The following is an 11,002-nucleotide window of genomic DNA, read 5'->3' on the forward strand; positions in this document are numbered from 1 at the left end:
TCCTGTTTCAGCCACCCACGTATCCGAGATTATAGGCCTATGACACTAGGCCTGGGTTACATATTTATTCATTTTTAAGATTTATTTGGAAGTATGAGTGTCTTATTTTGGTGTATGTATGTTCACTGCATGAATGCCTACTCTGCACAAAGGCAAGAGGAGGGTCTAGATGCCCTACAATTGGGTTATAGATGGTTGTAAACTGTCGTGTGAGTTCTAGGAAGCAAACCATGGCCTCTAATGATGCAGGAAGTTCTTCTGTCTATACATTGCTTCCATTGGTTGAGTAAAGAAACTGCCTTGGCCTTTTGATAGTGTATCCCTTAGCTGGGTGGAGTAGACAGAACAGAATGCTGGGAAGAAGGCAGTGTAGTAGACATCATGAATCTCCTGCCTGAAACAGATGTAGGTTAAAATCTTGCCAGTAACCCACAGTCATGTGGTGATACACAGATTTAATAGAAAAGGGTTAATCAAGATGTGAGAGTTAGCCAATAAGAGGCTAGAGCTTATGGGCCAAGCAGTAATTTAATTAATACAATTTCTGTGTGGTTATATTTCAGGTGTAAGCTAGCCAGGCAGGACGGAACAAAGGGACCCCACTCTCTTACTACAGATTGGTGCCCAAAGTAGTAAACTAACTCCATGTAAAATCTGAGAGAGTTCAAAAACAATATAGAGTTTAACATAGCTTCTTGCTGTTTACTGGCAGCTTGTCGCAGCTGCTTTAAGAGAGATTTTCCTGATTCAGCTGTAGCTAAAAAAAAAAAAAGCCACGCAGTTTTAAACCTCTGGCTTTCTGTGCTATGCTCCTAGCATGACCTCTGTCTCTTGCAGGAGACAGAGCATTCAGATGGGGTTTGTGAGTAAAGTGCTACAGTGTGCTTGGAAGGGGGGCATTGTGCACCTCGGCTCAGAGGCACAAGTGACTCAGAGGCACAAGCAGTTCCACCATGCTAGCAGAGCAATGCACATGGCTCAGAGGCACAAAGCAAGTGCTCTAACCTGCTTAGCTTTCTCTGAAGCCCTTAACTATTGCTGAGCAAACAAACATTTGCTACCTGTTTAACATGTATTAGCTATAACCTTAAATACTAGAAGACAAAGATAAATATGAACCAGATCTTGACCATAAGAACACACAGTCTGGTCAAGAAGACCAATACAAACTAATACTAAAATATAATTAGAGAAATATTATGTTAGAGATGTGTTCAGAATGCTTAGGTAACTTAAAGGGGGAAAATAACCTCTGTCTAAGAGTTTAGGTTAGTTGGACTGATTCTGAGATGGGTCAAGAATGAGTACAGCTGGGAGCCAGTGACTGTCTACCTGGTCCTTTACATCTGACCAAGGTCACTCTGCTGCTAAAGCTGCATCAGCAAAGACCAGACAGGATTCTCCTTCTAATGGAACTCAGTTTCGAAATTTGAGGGAGATACAAGAAGCAAATATTGTCAAGTCTTGTTACTTGCAGATTTGGTGTTTATACTTGAGTTTCTTCATAATACTGATGTCAATACTTGCAGTAATCCCTAGGTGTGCATAGAGAAGCACAATGTTTGAGCTGCTTGGCTCCCAGGTGAGGCTGAGCATGGAGATGATTAGCCTTCTGGTTTGACTTATTATGCTATAAACAAATGCCATTTCCATACTGCATTTTCTATTTTTCTTCTATATTAATATGTTAAATTATATATATATCCAAAATTACATATATTTTTATCTTATATATTTTACAAATATTGTATATATTATTATGCATTATCACATAACATATATTATAAATCATTTGTTTTTCTGTTTGATGTGGCTGCCCTCAAGTATAGTATTGATGGACAACTTACCTTTCCAGGGATAGCAAGTCTCTGCAGTATAGATTATGGAGAAAATGTATATATTAGGCAGACTTCCTTTAGGTGCAGCTGGTGGTGCTGTGATGTTGGATGCTAATGAATCAGCTGGATATATTATAAAGGAGATATTAAACAGAAAAACGTATAAGCAAGATTATGTATTGATTGGTTGATGACAAATGCTTTATGCTCCGAGGTTTGCAGGAAACTAATCTGGCATTTCCTATAGGAGTAACAGCTCAGCGTTTGTTAACCTGCATTAATGATGGCTTTGAATGAGGTGACTACTGAGAATTGACCATAAGTGAATGCACAGATAGTTATTGTTTATCTAAGGAGAGCACACACATGTCTTGCTGAATGTGAGATAATTTAAGAGTCCAGTGAGGAGAGGACACTGCTCTGAGTTTCAGAGACAAAACAGGCTCTGCTGACCTCTTGCAGCCCAAGGAAGCATGCAGAAGTATGAGGTAGCATTGGCTGTGTCCTGAATGAGGAAGAGAAAGATGGTGGATGTATACAGTTATAAATGGTGATGAAGGGGTGGGAACAAATCTGTAGGTATGCATGAGATCCCACAGTGCAGTAAGGGCACAACAAACAGGACTTCTGTGCAAGGGAGGTGATTGACATGGAATCAGGGTGGCAAGCGAGAGGGTGCCCAGGTATGAAGGTTGTGGTTGACTTCCAGATTTGAGATTTTTTTGTATGTGAGTGTCATGATTATGTTTTCTTTATGAAGATCAGTTTTTAAGAGATTCTTCAGGATGGAGATGAAGGGATTGTGAGAAGGATAAAGGAAGAGGTAACAGTGCACTTAGGAAAGTTGTAAAAGAATACAAACAGAATTGTGAAGAATTAAGTGGAAACATGTAGAGTTAAGACAGAGGGAACCATATCCTTAGAATGACAGGTAAATAAAGGGAGGGAATTGAGGACAACTTCATGTTTTAGGGCATCAATTGTGTATGTATCATGAATGTATGAGTTACTTTATGCTGCTCTACTCATGTACTCTGCAAAAAAGTAACTTAAGGAAGGAAGAGTTTATTTTTAGTTCATAGTTATGGAGGAAAAACATGATCACATTGGGGAGTCATGGAAGCAGGAGCATGATGCCAGCCTGGTATATAGGAAGCAGACCACATGGTAATTGGGAGTGGGAGAAGAGCCAGTCCATACAAGCCTGAGGCCAACCCCCAGTGACATACTTCCTCCAGCAAGATTTCATCTCTTCAAGATCCCATAGCTTTCTTAAACAACACCATCAACTGGGCACCAACTGTTCAAATATGTGACCCAGTGGGGACATTTCTCAAATCAGCACAGTGAACCTGGGTGACAGCATCTCTCAAACAGAGGGTGCAACCTCCAGAAGTGTGGGGGAATGAGGTCACAGAGTAGACAGCTGTGGTCCATCTTAGAGAATGTTCCAAGAGCGTGTGGCACCCAACAGGGCTACGGGTGTTGCTCGAGGGAAAGTTCTTCCAGGATTGAGGGAGAAACACGATCACAGCTGTGCCACAACCCCGTCCTATTTCAGTTTGTCACCATTCTGGAGCAGTGCAACCTGTCAAAAATGTATCTCTGATTACAGAGGGGTCAGATAGATATAAGAAATGTGATCCCACACATTCTTGCTGGTCCTCGAATCAAAATCAAGGCCAGCAGGATCATAGTACGATTTCTTGTAGCATCCAGGAGGGAAAGAAAGAGCTGTCTCAGGGGACCATCAGCACCTTTACATTTTCAGGTACAGGAAAGTTCAGCTCTCCACCGTCCACTCTTGAACTCTGGTTTAACACTTGGTCAGCTAGAGAGTTTAGAATGATCCTGGAAATCTCTGTGAAAAATATATTTCTCTTTGACTAGAAATGCTAGATGGTGGTGAGGAGGAGGAAATGCAGGTCAGTCCACAAGATGAAATCTATATAGATATTTTAAAAAGCACAATATGGAGGAGCTGTGGATACGTCCGATCCAGCTGTTCGTTAATGTTTAAGCACTAACTGTAACAATAGTGACAACATTAAAGAAAAATGAACACTTTCAGTTTTCCTTTTAATTTGTGTTGTGTACAAAACACCCTCAAACGTCGCTAGAAATACCTTCTTTCCCTGCAATGACTTTAACAGTCCGTTATTCTTTCCTGCCCCATTCTTTAGTGTGCTCAGTCTCAGAGAATGTGAGCTCCTGTTAGCAGCAGAGTTGGGATGTCTGCCTTGGTTTGTCTGGCTTCAGAAGTGAACTCCTCTTGTTCTAGAAGTTTTTTCTAAAGTTTAAATGTGGCTTTAAAAAGATAGACTCACTCTGAAACATTTGCATTATCTACAGTGTTTAGGTGTACAACAAAGGAAGGAGTTTGTTCAAGCAGAAGATGGAGGTGAACAAGAGTTAGAAGAGAGAACTTGAATCTATTGAGGTCATTTTAGAGGTGGGTGGATTCTTTACCGGGTCTAGAAAACTGTGAGGTTTTCTAGGAAGACTTTACCTTGGAGGGTTCCTGTCCAAGGAGCCGTGAATTTCTCTGGGTGAGAACTAGTGCTTGAGGTATAAAGGAAGAGGCACCCACCAGAGAGAAACTGAACCCCAGGTGAGGGAGGTGAAGGCTCTCAGTACCCTGCTTGGCACATGTGTTGCTTTTTTGTGGCTGAACCTAGAGGAGTAAATACGCCTGAAAGGGCTGCGATGAAATACAGCTGAGGCTTTATGATAGCTGGCTTTTGGGGTTGTCAGTCTTTGGTAGGAGTTTTTAAAAATAGGAATATAAATAAAATATTATTTTTCCCAAAATATACTTTTGAAAGTTTGCTTCATCATATCATCCTCTCTACTCAAGGTGTTGTGAAGACGTGTTCCTCATAAAAAGAGAGAGCTGTCCTCCCTATAGTGAGTCAGGTGCTATTTTTCTTTCCTTGTGACCAAACTGTAAAATCCACAACAATTAGACATTGAGCATCTCAGCATGAACATAACGCAGTGATAATTTCATAATACTGGCAATCCTTTGTTATTTAATAACAAATTTTCCAAGGCGGCTGTGCCTGTCCTGCTGGGCATTAGTCAGTTCTGAGACTCATTAGCAGCAGGCAAGGGGCGGAGGGTAAAACAAGCAGAGGGAAAGGAAATCAGTTTCAAGGTACTGAAAAATAAAATACAAGTCAATTCTTTTTTCTTTCTTTGCTTTAGCAGATGTAGGTGGAAGCTTGTTTTGCTTTCTGGTTGAAGAGACTTGTATTTGCTAATGGAAAATTTAACACTCCTATTGCTGCTTTCATGGTGAACATTTCATTTCATTCTGATAACTAAATAACGTTCTAATTGAGATATAGAAACATGTCATCCTTAATGACCAAAGAACACTCCAAGTGTAGCACTTTCAAATTGGAATTCTCAGTTAATAGTGTTTACATTAATACGGAAGGTAATTTATCACTTTACAACAAAGTGGCTACAGAAGTGCAGAAACAAGACTGATTTATCTATTCCCAACGGGAAGATATCTGGACATTTGTTTTAACAATATGTGAATAGCTTATTCTTAAGTTTAATTGTTCAAGGTTCTCATGAGGACATCACAGAAAAACACTAACGTTTTATGGGATTCTTCAAACTGGGGAATCTATGTACACAAACTAGATTCTCAAAGGAAGTTGTGACGGGGCAGATATAGGAGAAAATGTGCCGCTGTGTAGAATTACTTACGTGGGCAGAAGGTTGCATCTAAACCAACCTCAAGGCTGTAGCTAAAAGGAGCTGGAGGGAGCACAGGGGTTGTATACTTGGGGGATTATGGCAAGACTCTGCTGAGCACTTAGTGGGGTTTGATGGTAGTTTCAGGACTGCTGAAGTTCAGGAGGCTATTTCCTGCCAGATCAATGTGTTTATCTCAGTGTGCCTCGATCCACTGTCGGCCTCATCCAAGACTGTGAAGACAGGTGTGAGGGAAAGTCACACAAGGCGACTGAGAGGCCACCTCCTGACTCCTGAGCCCCACAGTGATTAATTCACTTCTAGTTTAAAACATAGACCTCGGTCAAGCAAATGGGAAGTGTCAGTCTAGGGAAATTTTCTTAGTGAAAGGTAAAATTGTTGTAGGTAAGTCTGTGTGTGCATGAATGCATGGGTGTGCATAAATGTGCATGCATGTGTGTGTGCACGCATATGTATACATTCATCAGAATGCATGCATGTGTGCACATGCATATGTGTGCATGCATGTGTAAGCATACATGAATGTACATGTGTGTATACATGTTTGCATGTGTGTGCATGAATGTTCAAGCATGTTTGGGAACGTACCTGTGTGAACATGGTAATGTGTGTGCATACATGTGTATTGAGGGGAGACCAGAAAAAGCAAATGACACATTGTAGGCATACATGACATCCAGAGTATGTACTATAATGGATATTCACACAATTATCTTATTTAAACTTCACAACAAATCTATAAAACGTTATTTCCTCCCTTTCATGATGGGAAAATTGAAGTTTCAAGTTGTTAGTTTTGCCAATGACTGTGGCTACGAAGCAGCAGTGCTGCAGCATGATGTGTGCAAACCCTAGTAGTATGGCTTTTGAGTATGCCAGAAGCTGAACTAGGGAATCAGATTTTCTCCACGCCATCATTGTCATCATCACATCTTCCTGCAAAGACCAGGAGGCAGTCACTCATGACACATGCCAAGTTTTGCAAAGAATAGAAGCCTAGTGGGCTGCGAGCCCTGCTGGCCAGGTCTGATGCTCAGCTTGCCAAGAAGTCTTCAGGATCTTGGAGAAATATCTCAGCTCCTCATGTTTCAGCTTTCTAATCTGTGACGTGGGAAAGGTCCTGACTTAATAAAGTATCCACAGCAGAGTTGTTGAAATAACCCAACTGACAATGTTGAGCACTTAGGAGAAGGCACAAAATTAAACAATTGTATTAGTATTATTATCATTACCATTTTAAATCACAGGATTTTACGTAACTTTTAAAAAATAGTAGAAAGAAGTGACACTGATGGAGTAAAATGCCTAGTAACCTGGATGTTAGCAACAGCGAGGTCAAGTAAAGGAGCGGCTTAAAGACTGCGGGCTTGGTTACTTTGGATATTTGTAGTAATAAATGTAGTGTGTATGAATGAATGCATGGGTTAGATAAGGGAGGTAAGTGACTAGAAAATAGGCTTTCTTCAAGGCGTTTTATTAAAGTATCTAGCATCCTAAAGTGTGGAGTCTGCCAGTTTTCATGCCCCCATCTGTTTTCTAGAACCCCAAGGCTTGAAACATATGTAACTAAGCTGCTTTCCCTGAACATTTGTCTTCAGAGTTAGTTGTCTAAGCAGGGAATTGGGCACACACAATCTGTTTCTGTGGTAGCATTTTCACTATGAAATTATATTTTGGGTGATTTCTAATCCTGTTGCAGATGCTTGCTGCATGCTGTGACTTGGCGTGTACGTTCAGTTAAGAAGCATTTAAAAATAAATAAAATTGGATAAACATTTCAGAGACTTGTTTTTCTTTGCTCACTAAAAATGACTCTATTATTTTATAATTCCTTTTTGGAATTGAAATACAAGTAATCAAATACTGTACAAGGTATAATTATTATAATTATCATTAAACTCAGAGGTAAAACTCTAATGCTTTTTTTCAAGGATTATAAAATGGCTGTTAATCAAATTTACAACAAGAGCAATTAGTTGTATATTTTGTGGATGTTTATAGGTTTTAAAATTAAAGCATTTAAACATATCTGTTAGTATAGTTAATATTCCGTGATTCATTATCAGATATTTACTTGTTCAGAACTTTATACACACACACACACACACACACACACACACACACACACACACACACTTTCTTGGCATTCTACACATCTTTCCAATTAGTGCAATTACGATTATCCTAACATTAGCTAGAGAATTGTGAATTAGTTATTATATGACTTTTGATTATTTAATGATGACTTTAAAAGTTCATGAAGGGTTTTTAAACACTATAGCACATATGACTTAGTTGTTACAGCACAAGGTTGTCAACTTTGCTACCACATATGCTTTTGATCTGGATAACTCCATTGTAGGCTGTTATTCTTAGAATTAGAAGATGTTTGTAGCATCGCAGCATCTACTCACTAGATACTAAGCAAGTCTATAGTTGTGATGACCATAAATGTCCTGTTGTCTGCTAAGGGGAAGATTACCTCTGGTTCTGAGTCACTACTTCAGAATATTTATATTGAGACATACATAGCACATACTAAAATATTAATAATCCTTCAAGATAATTTATAATGAATAGTTAAAACAGATAGGTAGGTGAAGTTTCTGTTGAGTTAATTAAGGAGATGTTAACTTTTGGTAGTACCGTGCTTTTGTAGTTTGTTAGGGAGTGAGAGTCGTTTCAGTGCCCAGCTTCATTAAACTAAAGCACGAAGGCCAAGTTCCACTTTCATGACACATGGTTCCATCTCATTAGTCACAGGAGGGTCGTCTACGCTCCATGTGCTTGCCAAAACCTTGGTGTGGGTGAAAACTTTTGTTTGTGAAGGTTCTAGAGTCTCAATGAGCACATAGATCACACCACTTCCAGAAACGAAAGTTAGACAGACATGAAGATAAACCGCTGCTGTGGGCAGAGTGGATTTCATGAGAAGCTAATGGAGCTTGAATTCCCAGGTCAAATTAGTATTTGTAAACATTCACACTTTTTCTTATATTTATATTTTCTTAAATTTATAACTTGTATAAATTTAGTGCTCCTCACAGTTGGCTCTGTCTGTGATCACTGGTATATTGGTATGTCCTGGACTGGGGGAAAAGAGAGCCCGTGGATGATTTATGGAAGATCTTCGAAGGATGGACACATGTACAAGGACTTCATAGACACTAGTTGTTTCAGAAGTTGCATTTAGCCCTATACTCTGAAAAGGGAGGACTGAGTTTCACAGACTGTGCTGGTTCTTTGTTTCCCAGTTCTCTCCAGGGAAAACTGAATCTTGTGGCCATGGCTGTTTCTCAGTTTCCCAGCTATTTTTAGTCCTTTTCTTATACAGGAAAGTCACAACGTTTTGTTTGGCTGGGGTATTCCATCTCCTGTAATTTAAATGTGATGTAAATGACAGCACAGAAGGTTGAAAATTAGAATATAAATAACTAATGGTGATAAAGAAAATGCTGTACAAAGCGGTTAAAAATGGATAGATCCTGAAGGGGAAGCAGGCACCCAAGACTTGAGTAAATGAGGTCAAGAGGAATTGGTGGAAAGGAATGCCAAATTCATGCAAAGAGAAAGAGAAAGAATTTAAGTGGAAGTTGTCAAGGTCATTGGTGAGAGACTAATAATGCCAACGTGAGACTGGATGTCTTACTTTAGCTGGTGTGATAGTGTTCACCATATGCAGGGATCCTATGATCTCAGAGGGTAGTTCTTCATTTGATTAATTTTGACTGTCATTGGAATGACTTCCATTATATACAAGCTTGGCACTGTACTCTGAAATGCTTCACTTCGAAATTAATCAGATTCCTTTCTGCTTCGAATTGTGTTTTGTAGCTGCAAGAGATCCCCGGTTGTACTGCTGCCCCATCTATAAGAAGCCAGTTCGAACAGACTTGAACTACATCGCTGCTGTGGACCTCAAGACAGTCCAGGCCCCCGAACACTGGGTTCTCCGTGGGGTCGCCCTTCTCTGTGATGTCAAGTAATAGAAATGCACAGTCCAAGGGATTTTAATCTTTATTTCTCTGTTAGTGCTGGACGTGCATAAATCAGACTGTGTGTGTGTGTGTGTGTGTGTGTGTGTGTGTGTGTGTGTGATTAATGAGGAGCCCCTGCCCCACACAGGTCTTAGGATGCTTAGTTGTATTTTACTTGTGTTGTTATTGGTAACTGACTCTTGCACCTATTTGAAAAAATACTTATTGATTTAAAAGCATAATTAAGCCGGGCGGTGGTGGCGCACGCCTTTAATCCCAGAACTCGGGAGGCAGAGGCAGGCGGATCTCTGTGAGTTCGAGGCCAGCCTGGTCTAGAAAGAGCTAGTGCCAGGACAGGAACCAAAAGCTACGGAGAAACCCTGTCTCGAAAAATCAAAAAAAAAAAAAAAAGCACAATTAACAGCCTCCTAATAAATTGTGGGCATCAAATCTCTAACCATGTATCCTTTTCTCATTTCCATCTGAAGCCTATGTTAAGCAATTGCAATTCCCTCTCAGGGATTGCTTCTCTGATAATGTAGTTCTAGTAGCAGCCAGGTTCGCTAATGTAACATGGGAAGCCTGTGCCAATTCTGTTTCTATTGCCTTTTGCCTTTTGGTCAGGTCAGGAGACTTATTTTCTAGACTTCAAGCAGCTAATTAAAAGATCTTTCACAAAATAATAGGAAATGGAAGACAGATTAAGATTGTAAATAGACAACACAGGTGAACCTGGAGTGCAAACTCATAGAGCAATATTAGGTCTCACTTATAATCACTATCAGGATACTGATGGATGTCTAACAAAAAAAGTATGGTGTCTGTCCTCGTGATATGCTCATGGATTGTTAGAACAATGTAAATGGATGCAAAATTTCTATAAAACAATTTGAACAGAGAAAGAAGCATAAAAACATTCAAACTCTTTGATTCTTATTGCTCTGCACCAAGCGGGCAAACCCACTGAAGGCAAAGTTTAGATATAAAGTTGTATTTAGTAGACAAAATAAATGGACCTGTTACAAATGTTCAATATAAAACTATGATAACAGAAGCCAAGAGGTATTAGATAACTATGAAATGTAGTATCGGAGAGTTCATTAGAAGAAAATGACACACATAGTGATAAATGAAAGATACAATTTACAAAATATTGATCTCTCTATGATTACAGCTATGAAATAAGTTTGGATGTGGACAAAAATTAGATAACAATATGGAAAGTTCAAACCAGGTGTTATGGCATAATAAATATAGCAGTATTTTAAAAATGTAATGCTTAGAAGGGAGGAGCAAAGCCTGTAGAAGAAGGTGTGTGGGAATCCAAAATGACTTTTATTAATTAGGAAAGTTATTTCCAAGGAATCCTTCATTTATTTTTGTTTTAAGTTCTGGCTATAAATGACCTTCCACGTCACCTATGATGTATTGATTAGGAAACTTGATCAGCATTTT

The 11,002-nt window shown here is 39.4% G+C and overlaps 1 protein-coding gene across 1 annotated transcript in view; it reads left to right on the forward strand.

Annotated features, from left to right (window-relative positions):
- Dnah5 (dynein axonemal heavy chain 5) overlaps positions 1–9,829 on the forward strand; it is a 221,755-nt gene extending 211,926 nt beyond the window's left edge. The window contains exon 79 of the mRNA XM_041632097.1: positions 9,405–9,829. Coding sequence (XP_041488031.1) covers positions 9,405–9,556 — 152 coding nt within the window. The 3' untranslated portion in view covers positions 9,557–9,829. The remainder of the gene's footprint in view (positions 1–9,404) is intronic.
- The last annotated feature ends 1,173 nt before the right edge of the window (positions 9,830–11,002 follow it).

This window comes from Microtus oregoni, unplaced genomic scaffold (assembly GCF_018167655.1).
Source record: "Microtus oregoni isolate MIOR12 unplaced genomic scaffold, Mior012 000040F_ref0000088, whole genome shotgun sequence".
Classification (NCBI taxonomy): Eukaryota; Metazoa; Chordata; class Mammalia; order Rodentia; family Cricetidae; genus Microtus; species Microtus oregoni.